The following is a 24,857-nucleotide window of genomic DNA, read 5'->3' as shown; positions in this document are numbered from 1 at the left end:
AATAGAGATTTAATTAAAAGTTATATTTGGCAGTAGTGAAATAGTCAGTGCCTGCAGAAACAGAATTTCCTCCAAGCTGCAGCCTGAGTGGCCAGGCCACTCAAGAGAAGCAGCCCAGTAACTGTGGAGCCGCAATTGCGAGCTGCAACAGCAGCAGAAGTGAAGCCTCTGTGCTGATGGATAACAACAACTGCACTGGGTGCAGAATGGCAGCAGAGGACTTGCTTAGCATGTATGAAACACTGTGTTTGGGCACAGCATTAAAAATAATGGACAATAACAAGTCCTTATAAAAATTCTGGAGAAAGCAGAATCCTCATATATCACTACTGGGAAGCAGAAGACTACAGTTGCTTTAAAAAATAGCACTGCACTATCTTAGAAAGTAAAAACATGGTGGGGGTACTAGAAAGATGGCTCAGCAGTTAAGAACACTGGCTACTATTCCAGAGGACCCAAATTTGACTCCCGGCAACCAGCTCATAACCGGGTATAACTCAAGTTCCAGGGGAACTGATGCCCTCCTCTGGCCTCCACAAGCAACAGGCACAAAAGAGGTGCATAGGCATACATGCAGAGAAAACATCCATACACATAAAATAAACATTTTTAAATGTTAAACATAGATACAGTGAGATGGCTAAGTGAATAAAAGCTGCTCTGCCATGAAAGCATGATGACCTGATTTTGATCCTTTGAACCCATATAAAAGTCAGAATTAACTCTATAAATTTGTCCTCTGGCATCTGCACCCAGGCCATGGTGTCTGTGACACACACACACACACACACACACACACACACACACACACACTATCCACAATAATATTTTTTCATAGTGATATTTTCTAAGTTAAACAATTACTTAAAATTAAACCCTTGGCTTAACAATTCCATCCTTATTTACTCAACAGAACCAACTCCATGAAGTTGTTTTCTGTATGACATGGTGAGTTCTGCTCCCTTCCCCACATTATACACACACATTAATAAACAATGTTTTAAAAGTTAAATATAGAATTACATAAAATTAAACATCAGACCCAGTAATTCTATTCCTATTTACCTAACAAATGAAGATCTAGATCACACACACACACACAGAGTTGACAAGATGGCACAATGGATAAAGGTGTTTGCCCCCAAACCTGACGACCTGAATTCAATTCACCATTTGGAATCAATGGTGAAAGAGCTCCACTCTCAAAAGTTGTCCTCTGATCTCCACTTGCATGCCATAGCACACACATGCTCCACATACACACATACATGATTTTTTAAAAATATTATTAAAACACACACACACACACGAGCTGGAAAGATGACTCAGGGGTAAAGAGCACTATCTGCTCTTCCAGAGGACCTGGGTTTGATTCCCTGCATCCAACTGGCTGCTCACAATTGTCTGTAACTCCAATCCTAGAGAATCCAACATCCTTTCCTTGCCTCTTCAGGCACTGTACATACATGTAGGCAAAATACCCACATATATAAAAATAAACAAACAAAATTTAAAGAAGCACATACATAAATATCCATAGCAGAGCTAGATATTTAACTCAATAGTAGAGGACTTGCCTAGCTTAGCATGTACAAAGCCCTGGGTTCAATCCCCAATACCACACATGCATACACACACACACACACACACACACACACACAAATCTAAGCATTATATGTAGATACATACAGGGCAACATACTTGACAATAAAAACATACTGGCATGCAATGCCATGGATAAACTTTGAAAACCTAAAATATTATGTAAAGGAAAAGAAACCGGACACAAAATCATGAGTCTATTTACATAAGATGCTCAGAATTGGCGAATCCACAAATGTGACCATGGCTGTGAATGAAGAGGAAAGGGGAGTGGCTGTGACTACACATGCATGGTTTGGTTCAGTTTTGCTGTTCTTTTTAATAGGTGACGAAAACAGTTTTCTAGTTTAAACTTGTATAACAGACAACTGACATAACCATATGGTTAGGTTTTATTAATAGTTCAAAATTAATATTTATTTATTTTATAGGTATGAGTAATTTGTCTGCATGTATGTATGGGTACCACATGCATGCTAGTGCTAGGATCTCCTGGACCTGGAGTTACGGATGGTTATGAGCCACCATAGGGGTGATGGGAACCAAACCCAGGCCCACTGCAAGAGCAACAGGAACCAAACCATCTCTCCAGCCCCATACTTACACCTTTGCAACATACTTGCCGTTTTTTCTCTCTGAAAACCAGGTGTGTATCACTCACCTGGTCTGGCTTTTGGTCCTTCACCACCAGTTCATTCCCTTCCCCACCACAATCATCAGAGGACCGTCTGGGAAGCAGACTGTCAGGCTGATCACTGGACTTGGTATCACCCCGGAATCTCTCTTTCCTGTCTTGAGAAATACTGAATTGACTGTCTACTTCATCAGAGGCATCCGACTGTCTTGGTTGAGTCTCCTGAACTATGTCATCATTTGCTGAGTTCCTCCTTTCTGCAGGCAAGATATCGATATTTATTCTACTGATCGTAGCAAATGACTCTGCCGTATTGTTCATGATGGGTTTGCCAGTGTGGCCTTTGAGGCTAGCAGGTGATTTCAAGGGATCAACGGCCACTGGTTTCTCTTGGGACAAACACTTATCTTCACCCTGGGTAAAAGATGTTCTGAAGTTATTACAGTAACTCATATTGTATACAAAAATTAACTCTAAATGGAACAGCAGTTTCCTCAAGAAGTTAAACAGAATTACTCAATTCTACTTTTTGTCATGCACTATATTTTTACTAAATTATGATCATTGATGCTTTGCCTGCATGTATGTCTGTGTGAGGTGTCAGAAACTCTGGAACTGAAGTTACAGACAGATGTGACCTGCCATGTGGGTACTGGGAACTGAACCGGTCTTTGGAAGAACAGCCAGTGCTCTTAACTACTAGGAAATCTCCCCAGCCTCATGATGTGCACTTTAAAAAAAATAAATAAAAAAAGAACTCAAGAAAGTATGTGGGCCAATGACTCCAGTATCTTTATTTAAAAGGGTGTGCATAGTGGTACTCACCTGGGATCCCACCATCCAGATGAAATAGGGGGACAGTCATGATTTGAGACCAGTCTGAGGACAGTGAGTTCCAAGCTACCCAGGGCTAAATAGCAAGACTCTATTTATTTATTTTTTAAAAAAAAGGGGGGGGGGGGAAGGAATGCTGGATGTGATAGCACATGCCTTTAATCCAATACTTGGGAGGCAGAGGCCAGTCTGGTCTAAATACTGAGCTCCAGGACAGTCAGAGATAAATCATACAGGTCCTGTCTCATAAGAAAGAGAGAGAGAGAGAGAGAGAAAAGGTAGAGACAACCCAAATTCCCCAGCAAATCAATAGATAAAACGTGGTCTATACATGAGACGGTCTATAAACGTGGTCTATACATGAGACGGTCTATAAACGTGGTCTATACATGAGATGGTCTATAAACGTGGTCTATACATGAGACGGTCTATAAACGTGGTCTATACATGAGACGGTCTATAAACGTGGTCTGTACATGAGACGGCTTCTGTGAGCGCCCACACATGCCGTGTACTCACACACATATACAGACACATCAAACTTTTTAAAGGGAGGAGATGGCATTTTAACATGTGCTATAAAACAAAACGCTAAGTGAAAAAGCCAGATAAAAATAATATTGTATACAGCTGCACACTGGTGGTGCATGCCTTTAATCCCAGCACTCAGAAAGTAGAGATAGGTGGATCTCTGAATTCAAGATCAGTCTGGTTTACAGAGCAAGTTCCAGGACAGCCAGAGCTACACAGAGAAAAACTAAATATGTTTATATATGTGTATGTGTAGTATGATTCTATTTATATAGACTGTCTAAAGCAGAAAACTTCATTGATATAGAAAACAGAAATAGAGTGATAGTCACAGCTTGAACAAGTAAGGAGTTTCAGTTTTATATAATGGAAGAATTTCTGAGGACAGTGATGATGGCTATGTTACAACATTGTAAATATAAGCCAGGACACTGGATATTCTGCTTAAGAGCTGTTAAGATACAAAGTGTCAAGACAGCTCAGCTAATAAGGGCATTTACTGCCAAGCCTGATGACCTGGGTATGACCCGCTGGAACCTACATGGTAGAAAGAGAACACACTCCTACAAATTCTTTCCTTCCCTTCCTTCCCCCATCTCACTTTCTCTCTTACACACACCCCAAAATAAATGAATAAATAGACGAACGAATGAATGAATGAACTAAAGAAATGCTTCTCAAGGTCTGGGCACACAGTTCAGAGAAAGAGCCTCTGCCTACCATGCACAAGGCTGGGGTGAAAACCTTAGTATTGGTGGGGAAACTGTTTAAAAATGAAGAAAAAAGCACATGATCATGTCAATAGTTGCAGAAAAAATCCTCTGACAAAACTCAATACCCTTGCATGATGTGGAAAAACCAACTAGGACTAGAGGATACTAAGACAGTAAGGCCATGTGTGGAAACCCCACATTACACTTAGTGACAAACTCTAAACGCCTTCCCTTCCAGATCAGAAACAAAGTGAAGGCCTGCTCCCACTGCCTGCTCTCAACATAATACTGTATGTTGTAGCCAGAGCAGTTAGGCAAGAAAAACAATGAGGCATCTGCATTAAAGGAATACAGAAAATATCTATCTGATCTCTCTCTCTCTCTCTCTCTCTCTCTCTCTCTCTCTCTCTCTCTCTCTCTCTCACACACACACACACACACACACACAACACAGCACACACACATTCATATACACACCTAGCTATCTACCTAGTAGAACTAATAAATAAATTTAACAAAGTTTTTGTGAGTTTTTTTTCTAAGATAGGGCTTCTCTGTGTAGTCCTGGCTGTCCTGAAACTCCCTCTGTAGACCAGGCTGATCTTAAACTCACAGAGATCTACCTGCCTCTGCCTCCCACGTGCTAGGATTAAAGGTGTACACCACCATGCCTGGCTGATATTACTATATTAATACTTACTAATAAAATTTGAACAGATTCAATACAATGCCCAGCAAAATTCTTCAAAGACCTCGAAAGAACGGTACTCAACTTCATATGGAAAAGCAAAAAACCCAGGATAGCCAAAACAATCCTGTACAATAAAAGAACTTCTGGAGGCATCACAATCCCTGACTTCAAACTCTACTACAGAGCTACAGTACTGAAAACAGTCTGGTATTGGCATAAGAACAGGAGGACCAAGGGAACTGAATGGAAGCATGGGGACTTTGAGGGAGGGTTGAAGTAGGGAGGGGAGAGGCAGGGAGGGGGGCAGAGAAAAATGTAGAGCTCAATAAATATCAATAAAATAAAAAAAGAAAAAATAAAAATTGAACCATCAAGACAGGAAGTAATATTTGTTGGTGAGAACATGAAGAAATTGGAAATGCAGAAAGATACAGTTTCTGTGGAAAACTGTGTGGTGCATCAAGAGGCTAAACACAGAAATTATCACTTGGCCTAGCTTTTACATACAGGTAGACAGCACAAAAAGCTGAGAGCAGGTTCGAGCCCGAGATCTAAATGTTCACAGCAAGACCCAACAGGTGAAAAGAATTCAAATGTCCACTAATAGACGAGAGGATAAACCAACGTGGTTTACTATTCAGACCTAAAAGAAGTGAAGTCTTGGTATATGCTACATGGATAAACATTTAAAACATAATAACTCAGATATAAAAGGCCACCTGTTGTATGATTCCATTTATATAAAATATTCAGGAAAGGGAAATCCATAGAGAAAGAAAACACATTGGTGTTTGGCAAGGTAGAGAAGGCCAGAAAGAAGACAGCTCAAAAAAAAAAAAAAAAAAAAAAAAAAAGACAGCTCAATGTGTGAAGAGCTTCCTTTTGATGATAAAATATTTTAGAACTGAAAAAAGGTGATCATTGCAATTCGTGGGTGTGCTAAGTGCCCATAATTGTCCACAGGGCTTTTGTGGCGCTACAGAGATGGCGCTGCAGCTAATGCTTGTTGTGCAATCGTGAGGACCACAGGGTGCATCCCAACACCCACATACCAAGCCAGGCATCCAAATCATGCTTGTAACTTCAGCTCTAAAGGATTCAACGCCCTATTCTGGCCCTCACAAACACAGATGTTACACTTTCACACACATGGGAATACACTCATATAGACACACACACACATGAATATTTTAAAATAGTTTTTATGCAAATTTTATCTTAAGATAAAAACTTACTGTATTGACTTTGTGAACAGTTTGACAGTCTACTGTAAATAAAGTGAGAAACAAGGCTGACCCTCTCCAGTATGCTTTCTTTAAAATTGGAAGTAACTGTATAATGAATCTCTAGCAAAGCACAGATACTGACACATGACTTAAATGTTGGTGTAAATGGCCTGTGGTTCACAGTTCTTAAAGCACTGGCCCAGGGAGCATACCATGGCATGTGCAGTGGAGCCCTCAGAAGAGCAGGGCTGGGAGTGCATCACTTCATGATCCGGTTCTTCCCTTCTGGAAACTACAGCAGCTACAGGCTTGGCTCTGGAGTCACAGTTTTTAACGTTATTTTTGGAAGTTTTTCTTTGCAGGGAAGAAAAGAAAGTACTATTATCAACACAGTGATGATTGACAGTTTGAAAAATATGTGAAATGTGTGTCTACAATAAAACTACATCATTTTACAGAAGTTAGTCAAAACCTAGAAGGCATTTTCTAAAACCTTTGTCTTTAAGATATTCAAGATTACAGCAGAGCAGTGGTGGCACACGCTTTTTTGTATAATTTTTTTTATTGATATTTATTGAGCTCTACATTTTTCTCTGCTGCCCTCCCTGCCTCTCCCCTCCCTCCTTCAACCCTCCCCCAAGGTCTCCATGCTCCCAATTTACTCAGGAGATCTTGTCTTTTTCTACTTTCTACTTCCCATATAGATTATATCTATGTAAGTCTCTCTTAGTGTCCTCATTGTGGTCTAAGTTCTCTGGGATTGTGGTTTGTAGGCTGGCTTTCTTTGCTTTATGTTTAAAAATCACCTCTGAGTGAGTACATGTGATAACTGTCTTTCTGTGTCTGGGTTACCTCACTCAAAATAATGTTTTCTAGCTACATCCATTTTCCCACAAAATTCAAGCTGTCATTTTTTTCTGCTGTGTAGTACTCCATTGTGTAAATGTACCACATTTGGCACACACCTTTAATCCCAGCACGTGGAGGCAGAGGTAGGTGGGTCTCTGTGAGTTTGGTCTACAAAGTGAGTTCTAGGACAGCCAAGGCTACACAGAGAAATCCTGTCTCAAGAAACGGGGGGAAAAAAAAGGAAAGAAAGGAAGGAAGGAAGGAAGGAAGGAAGGAAGGAAGGAAGGAAGGAAGGAAGGAAGGAAGGAAGGAAGAAGCAGTAGTATTGGGCTGGAGTGGAGTGACGTACATGTCTATACATGTCTACAATCCCACCATTCCAGCACTTAGGACACTGCAGCAGGACACCAAGAGTCCAAGTTCTTGGCTACACAGCAAGACCTTATCTCAAAAGGAAAAACTGTTCATCCCAGGAGCATCTCTAACATTGCCTCCTTCCTCCCAAAGTTATCTTGCCATAGGCAGAACTAAGCTAACAAGACTGTGATAGTCTTGTCTGATCCTAAGTCTTAGATGCTGAAATATCAGTTTGCTAAAAGTAAGACCTGTGGTCAAAAAAAGAAATTCCTTTTCTCTTGAAGTTAGAATGAAGCGAAAACCTTCGAATGCTCAGAAATTTGAGCACCATTTTTCTTACATGACCATTTTCTTTCTTTTTTTTTTTTTTTTTTTTTTTTTGGTTTTTCAAGACAGGGTTTCTCTGTGGCTTTGGAGCCTGTCCTGGAACTAGTCCTTGTAGACCAGGCTGGTCTCGAACTCACAGAGATCCGCCTGCCTCTGCCTCCCGAGTGCTGGGATTAAAGGCGTGCGCCACCACCGCCCGGCCACATGACCATTTTCTTACATGCGAAAAGTTAATAGTACCTCTCTAAACAATTAAAAAATCACATACATTCGAACCATCAATGGGTCAAGGAAGAAATAAAGGAAGAAATGAAAGACTTCCTAAAATCCAATGAAAATGACCACACAACATACCCTAATTTATGGGACACAATGAAAGCAGTGCTAGGAGGAAAGTTCAAAACTTGGCCTTCTCTGCCTTGTTTTGTTTTTTTTTTTTGTTTTTTGTTTTTTTGTGTGTGTGTGGTTTTTCGAGACAGGGTTTCTCTGTGGTTTTGGAGCCTGTCCTGGAACTAGCTCTTGTAGACCAGGCTGGTCTCGAACTCACAGAGATCCGCCTGCCTCTGCCTCCCGAGTGCTGGGATTAAAGGCATGCGCCACCACCGCCCGGCTCTTGTTTTGTTTTTATTTTAATCTTTTTACTGGAAACAGCCTAACAAACACATCAAGAGATATGATTCTACAAATTATCTGGAAATCTGCTTGTCCAGTTTAATTCAAATATGGAATTAGCCTTCTTTCTATTTGATGCATGTGTGTATATATATACATAATTGTTCTGTGTGCTAAATAAAATTCTATTTATTTATAGTACTATAATAAACATGTCTAATAGCTATATATTACTATAATAACCACACTGAACCTCATAGAAGAAGAAGTAGGAAGTACACTTGAACACATGGGCACAGGAGACTACTTCCTACATATAACCCCAGCAGCACAGACTCTGAGAAAAACAATAAATGGGACTCCCTGAAACCGAGAAGCTTCTGTAAAGCAAAGGACACTGTTAATAAGACAAAACAACAGCCTATAGAATGGGAAAAAAATCTGCACCAACTCCACATTGGACAGAGGGCTGACCTCCACAATATACAAAGAACTCAATTAATTGGTCACCAAAAGAACAAATAATCCAGTTAAAAAATGGGGTACAGACCTAAAAAGATAACTCTCAACAGAGGAATCTAAATGACTGAAAGACACTTAAGGAAATGCTCAACTAGAGAAATGCAAATCAAAACAACTCTGAGAATCTATCTTACACCTGTTCTCAACTATGTTCATAGCAGCATTATTTGTCATAGCTAGAACCTGGGAACAACCTAAATGCCCCTTGACCAAAGAATGCATAAGGGAAAATGTGGTACATTTACACAATGGAGTAGTTAGTACACAGCAGAAAAAAATAATGACATCTTGAAATTTGCGGGCAAATGGATGAATCTAGAAAACATCATATTGAACGAGATAACCCAGACTCAGAAAGACAAATTTCATATGTACTCACTCATAAGTGGCTTTTAGACATAAAGCAAAGAAAAGCAGCCTACAATTTATTATCCCAAAGAACCTAGACAACAATGAGGACCCTAATATACATGGATCTAATCTACATGGGAAGTAGAAAAGACAAGATCTCCTGAGTAAATTGGGAGCATGAAAACCATGGGAGAGGGTGGGAAGGGAAGGGAGAGGAACGGAGGGGAACAGAGAAAAATAGATATCTCATAAAAACAATTTTTTAAAAAATCACATATATTCATGTCTTTGTGTGCACCCATGCGGAGATCAGAGGACGACTTGTAAGAGCTGCTTCTCTTTACACTATGTGGATCCTGGGGACTGAACTCAGGTTCTCAAGATTGGTGGCAAGTGCCTTTGCCTGCTAAGCTACCTTACCAGTCCCTCTAAATGGTTCTCCATGTTTTTTATTTCAATACTTATGCCAATTTTAGTATTTGCTGTGGTTTTGCTTCTATGATTTAGGGCTTTGCATACACAGGGCAAGTACTCCACTACCGAGCTACATGTTCAGCCCATTTGAATTCTACGACAAGCTTTCACTTAAGTAGACCTGGGTGGCTCACTCTCTAACTTGGACAGACTTTGCTTTTGTGATCCTGAGTAGCTGGGATCCCGTGCCACTAGCCCAGACTAACATGTATGTGTGAAAGGTGCCAGAATATGCCGCTCTAAGAAATGTGACTTTGCTGGGCAGGGATGGTGCACATCTTTAATCCCAACACTATGGAGGCAGAGGCAGAGGAATTTCCTTGAGTTTGAGGCCAGCCTGGTCTACACAGCAAGTTCCAGGAACAACCAGTACTGTTACACAGAGAAATCCTGTCTCAAAACAAAACAAACAAAAACCAAAACAAGTAAGAGTAAGAAGAAGATGAAGAAGAATTAAAAAAATAAAAAATGGAAAGCTGAGGTGGACATAAATCTGCAGACCTTAGTAAAATAATCCTAATTTTCTGTTACTTCCCACAGAGTTCTTTTTCACAGTTCCCTTTCCTGCCAGCCTACCACAGCTCCATTAGGGTTCACTGCTTCAAGCTCTTCAAGTCATAAAACTTCATTCTACTTACAAAACATAAAACTCTTATTTAATAGATTTTGTTACTTTTCTATGCAAGTTAAATTTTGAGGCCCATACCAAAAAAATAAAATAAAACAAAATAAAAGAAGGTAGAATTCTGTCCTCTTATGTATTCTAATTATGCAGTTTTACTTTTTGTCAAAAAAAAAACCCTCACTATAAATTTTATATATGAAAATCTAGAAGCTACCCTCTTTTGCCCCATCAGTGTAGTCCAGGTTTCTGTAAGGGAAGTATCTTACGCCTTTGTGGCCTCCAAAAATAAGGATATTTGGTGTTTTATATAAGGCTGCCTCAGGATGCTCCGCACAGAGGGTCTCTCTTCAGGTCTCTTGCTCAGCATTGTTCGGATCAGCTCTGCCAGCTCTGAGCTATAAACTTTTGGCATTGGTGGCAACTGCAAAGAATAACAATTCTGTAATTATGATTAATGACATTATGATACAAAGCAAAAACTGGCAGGGGTTTTCCAATACTGAAAAAGCATTAAAATATATAAAACTATTAACATTTATTATTTATGTAAAGTCATGCATTTGCAAAAGTAGAAAACAGCTAGCTAGTTTATGTGTCTGTTCTGGTTATAATAGCGAGCTGTAAGAATACAACAGCATTCACCTCAGCTCAGCAGTCCTGTCTGAAGACTCTGTCCTTCAGAGAGAAACACAAGTTTCTTTTTCAAGTTTTATTTATTATTAGTATATGAGCATGTGTGCATTAATGGTCATGCACACATTCAAGCCAAGAACAACTTTTGAGAGTTGGTTCTCTCCTCCCACCCTCAGTTCTAGGATCAAACCATGTCATTAGGCCTGCACTAATCTTTACCCATTGAGCTATTCCTTTAGCCCAAGAGCACAAATAAGTTTTATACACCAGAGCCGGGCAGTGGTGGCTCACGCCTTTAATCCCAGCACTCGGGAGGCAGAGGCAGGCGGATCTCTGTGAGTTCGAGGCCAGCCTGGTCTACAAGAGCTAGTTCCAGGACAGGAACCAAAAAGCTACGGAGAAACCCTGTCTTGAAAAATCAAAAAAAAAAAAAAAAGTTTTATACACCAGAATATTCAGTGCAGTATTGGTCTTGAAGTAGTCAGTAATAAGAAATAAAGTGTTCAAGTACAGAGGATTTAGAAGTAAGTTGTGCCACTGGAGTAGTCTGAATGTAATTGGCTCCCATAATCTCATAGGGAGTGGCACTTTTAGGAGCTGTGGCTTTGTTAGAGTGGGTGTGGCCTTGTTGGAGGAAGTGTGTCACTGTGGGGGCAGGCTTCGAGGTTCCCTAGGCTTAGAAAACCACCCATTGTCTCAGTAGACTTCCTGTTGCCTGCAAGTCAAGATGTAGCCAGCACCACGTCTACCTGCATGACACCATGCTCCCTGTGATGATAACGGACTGAACCTCTGAAACTGTAAGCAAGCTACCCCAGTTAAATGTTTTCTTTATAAGAGTTGCTGTGGTCATGGTGTCTCTTCACACCAACATGTTTCCCATAAACACTAGGCAGCTGCTTCAAAGTAGAAGGCAAATACTGACAGCTAAGTCAAAAATGCAGGCTGGGTCCCACCTCCACGCACAGTGGGACTCCATTTGTTTCTTGTTTAGAGAACTGTGTGTAAGTACATAGACACCCAGAGCTCTATCTGTTTCAAAGAAAGAAAAGAGAGGCCTTGGAATAAATTGCTAATCGTAGTTATCAATAAGATGAAAATAGAGAACTTTTTATTCCTTTTTAAAACTGAGTTCTTTAAATAGTATGCTGGAAAAAATTTTAAAGAGTTTCTATTTTGATTTTATGTGTATGGGTGTTTTGCCAGCATGCATGTAGATGTTACCACAAGCACAGGATGAGAGAGGTTGAAAGAGGGCATCGAATGCCCTAGGTTCTGCAGTTATAGGCAGCTGAGAGCTTCTATGTGGCTCAGTGCAAGCATTCTTAAACAATGAGCCACCTCTTCAACCCTTAAAATTGGAAGATTTTACTTGCGTCCTCTAAAATATTTTCATTGAATCTTTGAATAATCTTTAAGCCACTACAAAGGGCAACCAGCCTCGGGAAATAACATGAAGGTAGTATTTCTGGCATCCACATTATATTTAATACCTTCTGCAGTTCTCAATCAGTTACTTGTAATTATGACAAAGAGCACATTCTCACAGCATGGAGTCACTGTAAACAGGGCTCACTCATCCCTGGGTTACTGGGAGAGAGCACCTTTGCTTCCTAGAGCACCTACACATCCTGCAGTCAGTAGCAGGGAGGATGTTTTCAAACTGCCACCTCTTTGGAATCAATCAGCTACTTGTACATTAAATTAAGAGAAAAATCAAACACATCTCAATTTCAACTTTTTTCACAGAAGAGATCTTATATTACTAATTCGCCAGCTGGGAGAAATGAGTATTAGTCAGTTAACCAAAGTCATGAGTGAGGGCTGGGGACGTAGCTCAGTGATGGAGTGCTTACTCTGCATTTGCCCCAGGTTGGACCGAGGTAGGATGCATACAACTGTAAAGGTGTGTACTGAAAAAAAAAATCAACGATCATAATAATAGATATTTACAAAGCTGTATGATAGAAACCTGTCCAATTAATTCTAAAATTTGTTTTACCTTTCCTTCAATAATCCGATAAACTAAGGAATTCATGTCTTTTGCATTAAAAGCGTGCTTCAGGGTGGCCATTTCATAGACACAGCATCCCAAAGCCCAAACATCAGACTACAAAAGAAGAACAGTACATGGTTAAATGTTGAATAGCTTATTCACATTTTCCCCTCAAAACAAAGCATACATTTTCTTCCAAATGATTCATAGTTAATTCTGTTATCACTACTTATATGGGCTCTGAAATTCTGATGTGTTCCCAGAGACAAGATCAGGCAATACACACCTTTACAGCTGTATGCATCCTACCTTATAGTTGTAGGGTTGGTTTGAGAACAACTCAGGGCTCATATAATAGGGAGTGCCAATGAGGGTGCTTGCCATGTCGCTGTGGTGCTCCAGCACTCGGGCAATGCCCAGGTCGCCCACCTTGATGATGTTTGTTCTTGTTAAGAAGACATTCTGAGTTTTCAGATCTCGATGAAGGATATGTTTCTCGTGTAAATACTGAGAAGAGAGGAAACGTTTTCATCTTATGTAAGCATACTAATTTATTTTCTCATTTCCAGTTTTTTATATATATCACCAATAATTACATGAGTTAAAGAGTCTTAGCTATCTGCCAACCAAAAACATTACTGTTCTATAAGCTCTAAAAGAACTACTTTACAACTTTCAAAGTAAGAAAAGTGAGGTCCAGGGGCTGGAGACAGCTCAGCTGGCAAAGTATTTGCCACACAGCCTGAGACCCTGAGTTTAGACCACCAGCACTCTGTAAACAGCCAGGCATGCTGGCACATTCCTAGCCCTGGAGAGGCAAAGACCAGAGGATCTCTGGAGCTCACTGCCACGTAAGTGCATTTCATGGTCAATGAGAGACCCTGTCTAACACTTTAACATCTGGCTTCTACACACATATGTACATATGCATGTGCACATATCTATGAATGGGTATACACACACACAAAATTAAGCTCCACATATTAGTTATATTTGGTACCTGATGTCTTGACAACTGTATCATACTTTATAATGCCTGGATCCATTATAAACCAGGTATGGTGGCATAGGCCTATTAAGACCAACACTTGGAAGGCTCACAGAGGAGGACTGCTGTGAGTTTGAGATAATCTTGAGCTACGTAGTAAGTTCCAGGCCAGTCTAGACTAAAGAGAATCTTTGTCTCCAAGAAACAAATAAAAACCTACAAAACTACCATTGAAGGTAGAACAACTTATCCAAAGTCAGAGGTACTCTCCTCTCAGACCTATAAAATCCAGACAACATTTAAAGTACAACAGCATCACTCTTACCTTAAGAGAGCATGTGAAAATTTAAACAAGGTCAGTTAACTGCAGGCAAATAAGCCCAGGGCCTGCACGATACTTCAAAACCAGTCTCACACTTGCCGGGCGGTGCTGGTGCACACCTCTAATCCCAACACTCAGGAGGCAGAGACAGGCATGGATCTCTATGAGTTTGAGACCAGTTTGGTTGACAAGAGCTAGTTATAGGACAGCCAGGACTGTTACACAGAGAAACTCTGTCTCAAAATAACCAAAAAACATCAAAACAACAACAAAAACAAACAACCCAGTCTCACTCAGGAGATGTGCATTTTAAAACACAAATCTGTTCAGCATTTTTATCCACTGGGCCACAGAAACAGGACAACCTGAGCCCCACAGTGTCAGACTATTAACTGACCCAGCCATCTTTCAACATGGCATAGCTGACCAAACAATAAGACACACATTCATCCTTTGTTCCCTGCCAATTCAAGGCTCTAAAACTGACTTTGCTATGAATATTAAATGCACACAGAATTGGTATCTCCCGTAATTATATATGAAATCTCATTCACAACCCATGGGTCACTAGCCTATCATGTCATCCCTGGCACAGGAAAATACACCTGCTACCTTCCTGCCACACTGGAGCCTACAGGAATCCATGAACATGACAGTACCTGCAAAGCCATGGCGATCTGTACAAACCACTCCACCACCTGACTCTCAGGCAGAAGCTGTCCTTTCTGCTCCTTGAGCTTCCGGTACAGATCACCTCCTTCGCAGAAGCCCATGACGATGTAGAGCAGACCATCTCCTCCCTCCCACGACTCTTTGTAGGTGACAATGTTGGGGTGCTTCAGCTGAGACAGGAGCTGAGCTTCCTGCTCCGCAGCTCGGCGCTCGCGGCTGGAGGCATTTCGGAGGTTCAGTGTTTTGATGACATACTGACAAAGAAAATGCATACTTTCACAAGGTGCAAGATAGCAGAGAATTCTCTAGGTTCAGAAGTAGCTGAGAGTTCTCACGGACGTCCAGTCCTCAAAACCAACCACCTGAAGCCTATCAGATAAACCACTGGCTTGATTTTCAAGAGGCATAAAATTGCCAGGAGGATACATTGAAGAGGAGATGAATCAAAGAGCAAAAAACTGACCTACTGGTGGTGGTGCACGCCTTTAATACCAGGACTCTGGAGGCAGAGGCAAATTGATCTCTGAGTTCGAGGCCAGCCTGGTCTGCAGAGTGAGTTCCCGGACAGCAAGGGCTAGCTACACAGAGAAACCTATCTTGAAAAACCAAACCAAAAAAAAAAAAAGCAAGCCAGGTGGTGGTGGTGTGCACCACTTTTAGTCCTAGCCTAGCACTTGGGAGGCAGAGGCAGGAGGACCTCAATGGTCCAGCCTGGACTACAAAGTGAGTTCCAGGACAGCCAGCATTATTACACAAAGAAATCCCATCTTGAAACCACCCTCCCCCAAAAAGCATAAAACTGCTAAATGCTAATTAACCCAATTGAAAAATGGGGCACTGAACTGAACAGAGAATTCTCAACTGAAGAAGTTCAAATGGCCAAAAGACACTTAAGGTCATGCTCAACCTGCTTACCGATCAGGGAAATGCAAATCAAAACAACTTTGAGAAACCATCTTACACCTGTCAGAATGGCTAAAATCAAAAACACCAATGATAGCCTTTGCTGGAGAGGTTGTGGAGTAAGGGGTACACTCATCCATTGCTGGTGGGAATGCAAACTTGTGCAACCACTCTGGAAAGCAGTGTGGCGGTTTCTCAGGAAATTTGGGATCAACCTACCCCAGGACTCAGCAATACCACTCTGGGGAATATACCCAAGAGATACCCTATCATACTACAAAAGCATTTGTTCAACTATGTTCATAGCAGCATTATTTGTAATAGCCAAAACCTGGAAACAACCTAGATGCCCTTCAATGGAAGAATGGATGAAGAAAGTGTGGAATATATACATATTAGAGTACTACTCAGCGGTAAAAAAAAAAAAAAAACAATGACATTTTGAATTTTGCATGCAAATGGATGGAAGTAGAAAACACTATCCTGAGTGAGGTAACCCAGACCCAAAAAGATGAACATGGGATGTACTCACTCATAATTGGTTTCTAGCCATAAATAAAGGACATTGAGCCTATAATTTGTGATCCTAGAGAAGCTAAATAAGAAGGTGAACCCAAAGAAAAACATATAACATATAGTTATCCTTCTGGATATTGGAAGTAGACAAGATTGCTGGGCAAAAACTGGGAACTTGGGGGTGGGGTGGGATGGGGGTGAGGAGAGATAGGGAGAGAAAAGTGAGAAGGGGAGGATGGGGAGAGCTTGGGGGAATGGGATGGTTGAGATAAAGGAAGGGTAGATATGGGAGCAGGGAAATATATATCTTAATTAAGGGAGCCATTTTAGGGTTGGCGAGAGACTTGACTCTAGAGGGGTTCCCAGGTGTTCAAGGAGATGCCCCTAGCTAGTTCCTTGGGCAGCTGAGGAGAGGGAGCCTGAAATGGCCCGATCCTATAGCCATACTGATGAATATCTTGCATATCACCATAGAACCTTCATCTGGCGATGGATCGAGATAGAGATAAAGACCCACATTGGAGCACCGGGCTGAACTCCCAAGGTCCAAATGAGGAGCAGAAAGAGGGAGAACATGAGCAAGGACCATGAGGGGTGCACCCACCCACTGAGACAGTGGGGCTGATCTATTGGGACTGAAAAAGCATGAGATAAAACCGGACTCTCTGAACATGAATGAGAGCTGCTAAGGCCAGGACAATGGCAATGGGTTTTGATCCTGCTGCGTGTATTGGCTTTGTGGGAGCTAGCCTGTTTGGATGCTCACCTTCCTAGACCTGGATGAAGCGGGGGAACCCTGACTGCTCTTCGGACTGGAGAGGGAGGAGGAGGGGAGGGGGGGAAATGGGAAGAGGAAATTTTTAATAAAAAAAAGCATAAAACTGGGGGAATTATTTGCCATTGACAATTATGCCTTTTCCCCCAGAGTTGGGATCAAACCCCAGGCCTTGCGCATGCTAGGAAAGTGCTTTACTAATTAGTCCAGCTAATGATATTTTTCTATCATTTTCCCACTCCAGGTCACAAACAAATTACCTTTTCCCTTTGCATTTTACAATTTCTTTGACTCTACAATCCCAGTTACTTTGAAGGCTAAGGCAGAAGGGCTAATTAGGCCCAGAAATTTGAAACCCAACCTGAACATCACAGTGATACCCCAATCTCAAAAAAAAGCACAATAATAATAACTAAAAAGCGAATTCAAGATAACATACTATTAGACAAAGAGATTTAGAAAATCTCTAAATTCTCCCTACAAAAGGTATTAAGATATAGCTTAAATAGGCGTATGAGACACATTAGATACTTGTGACCCAATAAAAAGTATCATTGTTCCTCCATATAGAACATCATTCCCATTTAAAAATAAAGTCCTTTACCTTCTAATATACTATCCTCAATCATCTTATAGATCGATCATATACTCACTCCTTCAATAAATACATACACAAATGTGTTTCCTGAAGTCCACAGCACCTGCTCACAATGAAGTCTAGCCATTACTACAGCTAAGCTCTCACTCTTAGCACAGATGTTCCCTAAGTTCGTGCTACAGGTAGAGAACCTGGCATGAGAGGGGAGAGGGAGCTCTCTTAACAACTGGTTTGGTAGTACTGCGAGATGCCACTTTTCAGATTCAAAATTGTCCCCATTTCTGCAATATATCTAACACCCTGACAGCAAATCATATCGAAGTACTGGTTCATTAGCCTTCAGGTGATAGGATTAAATACTTTACACAAGGAAGGAGTAACATCAGATCTGAGCTCTAGAAACATCACTGCACCAAAAGGGATGGGTTAGAGAAAAGAAAAGAGGCGACAGGGACTCACTAGGAAGGAGTGGGCTATAGTGATAATTTATTTGTGTTTTATAAAGCTTGCCTGAAAATCAGAAGGTAAAACTAAGCCACAAGAGGCCAGGCAGTGGTGGCACATACCTTGAATCCCAGGATTTGGGAGATAGGGGCAGATGGATCTCTGTGAGTTCAAGGCCACCCAGAGCTAACACAAGATCAATGCAGAAACAGATCTAGGTGGTGGTTGCCCATACTTTTAATCCCAATACTAGGGAGTCACATGTGGGATGAGACAGAAATGCGTTCTCTCTCTCTCTCTCTCTCTCTCTCTCTCTCTCTCTCTCTCTCTCTTTCGGTTTTTTGAGACAGAGTTTCTCTGAAGCTTGGAACCTGTCCTGGAACTAGCTGTTGTACATCAGGCTGGCCTCAAATTCAGAGATCCACCTGCTTCTGCCTCCCAAGTGCTGGGATTCAAGGTGTGCACCACCACCTGGCTGAGTCTGAGGATTTCTTAGAGGTAAGTGCTCTCTAGTGACTCAGCTGCTTTGCTTTTCTGATCTTCAGGTTAAACCCATATATCTGTCTCTGGGTTTTTATTAACCATGCTACATTTGACACCTAATGTTTGGGGTACAAAATCACAAAAAAAGCCACTGCCATAGGCTGGAGCTACATGTGGGACCCCAGTTCCACCCGGCTAGGTTTTCCACCCCCACCTCCCCGCCCTCCCAGGTCTCTGCCAGAGTTTGAGATTTTTCTGTTGTAGCCTTCAGACAGCCCCTGAAAACACGTGCTTGTTTTCTAACAATCCTCTGTGCAGTTTTTCAGACAGCCACCTCTCTCTTTCTCTCTCCACCGAGGGTTGTGGGCTCTCCCTGAACCCCTTTCTTGGGCTGCTGCCAAACTAGGTAACTGCCTTCAAATCCAGTCAGGCTTTTACTGTTCTACACAGCAGCAATAAGTCTTATATCTGCATCAACATTGTTGACAGATTTGGTAAGACAATTGGGAATTCTTAAAGGGAGGAATTAGTTAAAAGACAAAGGTTTTCTAAAAAAATGGGAAAACCCATTACAATGGAGGGATTTAGGCCTCTGTATGATAATATGCTAAACAGTTTGAAAGTGGAACAATTAAATGAGATAACTAATTTAGATTGGATTTATGTAATGTAAATTGTAAACATTATCAGCATTATCATTTTTGTCTCATCACTAAAAAAGTTGGTTAATCTAAGTGCTAAGACACACGCCTTAGAAAAACCTAATAAAACAGATCACAGAGATGTTCAAATCCAGACAGAGAAATTTAATGGAGAGCCAATTTCAGCATTGTATTATAAGAATAGAGAGGAACATCCTAAAACCTAGAAGGCTGTTTTCAGACAACCAACCTTAGTATATCCAGTAACCTTACAGGAACTGTCAAATGGCAGAGGCTGTTATAGTTAACGGGACTCCTCTGTCAATGTTAGATTTAAGGGATTCAAGAAAGCAATAGTCTCATATGGCATGCATTCACCTTCTGTAAAGCAAATGTTAAACTCATGGTCAGTTTGTAATAGAATTATCCCTAAAGACTGGATAGAATTGGTTAAAGGTGTTTTAGAGCCTAGACCACAATTATAATGGAGTAACTGGTTTGGAAAAAGAGGCTAAGATTATTGAACAATAGAGATTTATAAGATTAATACATATGTATTTTAAACTTTTTGTCATGATATTAATGGTTATGTAGAGTATTAACTAATTCTAAAAAAAAAAGGTTTCATCTACCTTCCTGTACATGATTTCGGCCTTGAGTCGCTATCAGTTTTCTGCAGTGAACCATGAGCACACCTAGCAGACTTTAAAGTCTCTATAAAGACTCTATGGAGCCTCATAACGACGATACATCCAAGACTATGATAACACCACTGAACTGAAAAACACCACCTAAAGATCAGCTTTGGACTACAAACTGCTCAGAACAATTTCAAGGTGGCTAGTTGAGAAGATCCAGCCTCACAGACTGCTCTAGCCAGGACTTGAGACAAGCCCTGCACTTTCCCATTACACAGAGACTGGACAACAAATGATACAGCTGCCTCTCCCAGGACTTAACAATTAGCCCAAAATTTTCTTTTCAGGATCCCTTAAAGATACCATCACCCCCATATAGCAGAAAGTAAATTTAAGAATATGACACCCACATTCCCAAGAGGTGGAGTGGTTGGTTATTAGTCATTCAGAAGGTTATAGATATTTGTCATTGTTTGGGGGATTGGTTACAAGTTTTTACTGGTTGTAGTCAGGAGGAAAGTTCTTGTTTTGAAAAGAAAAATGGGGGATATAGATATGATAAAATAAAAAGGTGGATTATTGAATCTTTTAAAAAAGCAACTACTAGTTTTAAATGTTTTACATTGAATTGGATTTTATATATTGTATACAAATTTTGTATATTGATACAAATTTTGAATTAATTTTGTTAAAACAGACTGTACATACGTTTCTAATCTTGTTTAAGGCATTGTATCTATACAGCTCATTTAAAAATGTAATGCAAATTTCTAGTCCTTGAAAGTTACTATTACCAACTGTTTACGATAATAAGGAAATTGCAGGTTAGTAGTTAATCACCTAGTATAATCAAACTTGTAGTCACATTAGGTATGTTGTCAAGGTCAAACAAAGATGTATTTTAGATAGCCAGGTCACCTTTAAACACTTCAGAGATCTGCAGAACATGGCATTTAAGAGGTTTTAATAACATAGGTTTTTTTTTTTTATGACAATGAGATATGTCTGTTCCTGGCAGCACCAATCTACTTCAGAGAAGATAATGGGCATCAAAGAAACTCCACATGAAGTTTGCTTTCTTTGTGGCAAATGTAAGCCACTGGCAAGAAAGTGCCCTTGTCTCAATGCTGACAGTATACTGTCCTAATGGGACAGGTAGGACACAAAAGAGAGTGACTTCCAAACCTTGCCCAGACAAAGTAGGATAGTACTTCAAAAGCCCTGCTTCATAGAAAAGTCTGTCAGATATTCTAGGCCTGTAGGCTGAAGATGGATGCCCCAATGTTGCAGAGAAACTTTAGGTGACTGTTCAGGCAGCCAGCTGTTTCTGTCCTTTCTCACATTTTTTTGAAAGTCACTTGTTTCTTACTTGCTGCTTACACAGTTAATATTATTTCCTTCTTGGGTCTCTAAGGTTGTTGAAGACTAGATAGTTATAGTCATAGTTTTCATTGTTTATGAGACTCAAAAAAAATCACTAAAAAATGTAAAGTATATAAGGCTGAGAGACATCAAATGACAATTTTGAATGGTAATGCAAGTTATGATAGAAATTAAATTAGGTACAAGACTTTGGACTCACCAAGGTAGGATAGATGGGGTATATTTTCTCTAAATTTGTCAAGGGCAAGTGGACTAGATATTGTTGATATATTTATTGCCTATAGATATTGTATATAGTTAGTTATTGTACTTATTGTATATAGTTTTCTTATATTAGTTATAGCTTTTTTAAATTTCAGACTAAAAGGGGAAACGTAGTTATATTTTATTTATGTTTTATAAATAAAGCTTGCCTGAAGACCTGAAGGTAAAACTAAATCACTGGAGGCCAGACAGTAGTGACACACACCTTTAATCCCAGGATTTGGGAGACTTAGGCAAACGGATCTCTGTGAGTTCAAGGCTACCCAGGGCTACACAAGCTCAATGTAGAAACAGATCTAGGTGGTGGTGGCTCACATCTTTCATCATAGTACTAGGAAGTCACACGCCTTTAATCCCAGCACTGGATTTCTTAGAGTTCAGAGCGCTCTAGTGGCTTGGCTGCTTTGCTTTCCTGATCTTCAGGCTGAACCCATATATCTGTCTCTGGACTTTTATTAATCGTGCTACAGTGGCTATTTTGCTAGAAAGAATGGTGTCTTATATTGGGGTAGTACCAATAGAGATGAAGATGCTGGTTTGGTCTAGTGACAGTGATTTAAACAGCGTTAGGAACTTTAAAGATAATTGTCACAAGTCCAGTTTAGGCAGCTGCATGGTTGCTCAAGCTACTCACTGAAATAGGGACCTTGAGAAGCGCTGGTGAAAAGATGAGCAGAGCTTCAAGTACAACAAGCTGCACAAGAGATGGTGCTTCAGACAGGAGTGAGGCCTCGGGAACGCATGGCCCCTGCTCTCAGGAAATGTTAAGGTGATAGGAGGCTTGCAGATAAAGTACACTATTTAATACCACAGATTAGACAAAGTTTGGCACTATCATAGAGGAAATTGGGAAGCTGGCCTCGTATCTAAGATGAGTCCTTGCCCACCACTCTGGTCCTACTATTTTTGAGGTCGCCCACCGCGCACCCCTTCCCTCCACTCCCCTGGCAAGGTCCCAAATCCCAGACCTGCTTGCCGTCGCGCCGGTGCTTCACGAGCGTCACCTCCCCGTAACTGCCCCGGCCCACGACCCGCACGTAGCAGTAGGTAGCCTGGGGCATGTTCCCGGAGGTGGCCCACCGTCCGCAAGCTGCGGCAGCGGCGCGAAGAGCGGCGGGAAGCCCCGCTCATGCCCGACAGGAGGTAAACTCCTCCATAATCGTGGCCCCACAGGGCCAGGAGCTTCGAGGCCCGGCCCACCCGGACGCCGCTACCATAGCAATACAGGCGGTGGAGTCCCGCGCATGCTCAGAGTCGGAAGACCCACCATAGAGCCGACCTAGCCTCAGCTAGAGCGACTCCAAAGCCTCGGGAGGACCTACCATTGAGCTGGCACTGGAGCGGCCAGAGCGGTTCTGCAACCTTGGAGGACCTGCCATAGAGCTTCGCCTCCGGGAGGCCACCACGTCTCAGCTCCTGTGCTTTGGTTCTGCATTTGTTCAATTGTTTTAAGAGCGTTAAGAGTACGAATCATTCGTTCTATAAATATTAACCGTCTGGGTGCTTGGCTCACATTGTATTGAAAGAATGGCTGAGTCTAAATTTCACCAATAATGTTTGCTATAATTTTTTTCTTGAATGACAATATTCCTTTTGGTGGATTGAGAAATACGTAAGATATTAGTACACATCATCCCTAAGAGTTTCAACCTGCTTTATTGAGAATTGCAAAGATCTCTCACAGAATGATTGCAAAACCACTATCCTGAAAATCTTACCAGCTTCCTCCTGCTGCTTCCCTGGGAGTACCAAGACCCCCTTTTAACACCTGTCTGGGAAAGTACAAGGCTGAGAAAACAATCTATTAGCTATTAACCGACACCTACCTACCTTGTCAAAGAATTTGCTCTTAAAAAGGAGTAGCATTACTGATTATTCCTCTGTCCCTTTGATATATATATATATATATATATATATATATATATACACATATGTATACATACATATACATACATGTATGTATATATGTGTATATATATATGCATGTGTGTTCTATAAGCCAAGAGACAAAACTCTTCCTTCCTCCCTTCCTTTCTTCCTCCCTCCCTCCCTCCCTTCCTTCCTTCCTTTCTTCTTTATCATCAAAAAGTTCCCAGTTTGTATGGAAAGAGAGAATCCCATCTTCTTTAATTGCCAACTAGCAAATACAGCTTTTACACGGACCAACTATTATTGTTATTATTATGTTACTGTTGTTGAGAGAAGATCTGCCAGAGTACTCACCTTGCAGTCCTACTGTTCATTGTTGAGTTTCCAGGCGTGTAACAACAGGCTCCCAAACCTTTGGAATTTTTCAGTTTTCTAAGAAGCCCCTTTTCTCACTTCTCTATTTTTCCCTCATCATTCTCGCTCACTTTTCTATTTTCCCCTTACTTTCCATTTTGTTGTTGTTGTTGTTGTTGTTGTTGTTGTGTGTGTGTGTGTGTGTGTGTGTGTGTGTGTGTGTGCTTTAGACAAGATCTCACTATGTAACCCAGGTTAGCCTTGAACTCACAGAGGCGGGCCTGGCTCTGCCCCTGAGTGTGGAATTAAAGATGTGCACCACCATGCCCAGCCTTCATTCTTTTTTTTAAAAGGCCCAGTCACATCGGCATAACTGAATGAAGCTCAGCTTTTCCTACTACTGTCAATAGTCACTAAATAAAAATCTTTCTCCTCTTCTGTAACTAATGTTTGGCTTTGTTTATCTTTAGCAATATCATTAACTAGAATTCAATATTTGTTTATGGTTTCTTTTGTTTAGTTGTCTTATTGAAAGGAAATTGGCATTGCTAAAGTAATGTGCCTATCTTAAATATGTAACTAGATCATTTTGGCAAATGCAATCTCAAATATATTAAGACATAGACAGCTGGGTGGTGGTGGCATGCGCCTTTAATTCCAGCACTCTGGAGGCAGAGGCAAGTGAATCTCCTTGAGTTTGAGGCCAGCCTGATCTTTGAAGCAAGTTTCAGGACAGCCAAGACTTTACACAGAGAAACCCTGTCTTGAAAAACAAAAACAAAAAAACAAAACTCAAAAGATATAGACCAGACCAAACACAGTGGGGCACCCAAGTTTCATCATGGTAGTATCCCAGCTCCTAGCATTGTGCCAAGCCCGCCACGGGCTCTTTTCTGCTAGGAAAGGATTGAACAGCTACAAATGCACAGCAGCATGTAGACCTATCTAATCCTCCACCAAGGCAGAAAACAGGTCAGCAGGTCACCTGACCCAAGGCCAATGCCCTTTTCCCAGAAGCTGCCTCTGTGAG

General features: G+C 41.0%; 1 protein-coding gene across 1 annotated transcript in view; it reads right to left on the bottom strand.

Annotated features, from left to right (window-relative positions):
• Nek4 (NIMA related kinase 4) overlaps positions 1–22,860 on the bottom strand; it is a 48,500-nt gene extending 25,640 nt beyond the window's left edge. Inside the window, exons 1-7 of the mRNA XM_075989001.1 lie at positions 22,573–22,860; positions 14,947–15,213; positions 13,287–13,484; positions 12,984–13,091; positions 10,615–10,769; positions 6,444–6,585; positions 2,264–2,650 (exon numbers count right to left, since the gene is read on the bottom strand). Coding sequence (XP_075845116.1) covers positions 2,264–2,650; positions 6,444–6,585; positions 10,615–10,769; positions 12,984–13,091; positions 13,287–13,484; positions 14,947–15,213; positions 22,573–22,665 — 1,350 coding nt within the window. The 5' untranslated portion in view covers positions 22,666–22,860. The remainder of the gene's footprint in view (positions 1–2,263; positions 2,651–6,443; positions 6,586–10,614; positions 10,770–12,983; positions 13,092–13,286; positions 13,485–14,946; positions 15,214–22,572) is intronic.
• Between the last annotated feature and the right edge of the window lie 1,997 nt (positions 22,861–24,857).

This window comes from Microtus pennsylvanicus, chromosome 10, assembly GCF_037038515.1.
Source record: "Microtus pennsylvanicus isolate mMicPen1 chromosome 10, mMicPen1.hap1, whole genome shotgun sequence".
Lineage (NCBI taxonomy): Eukaryota > Metazoa > Chordata > Mammalia > Rodentia > Cricetidae > Microtus > Microtus pennsylvanicus.
The sequence above is the reverse complement of the archived record's forward strand: the minus strand, read 5'-3'. Positions and strand labels throughout refer to the sequence as shown.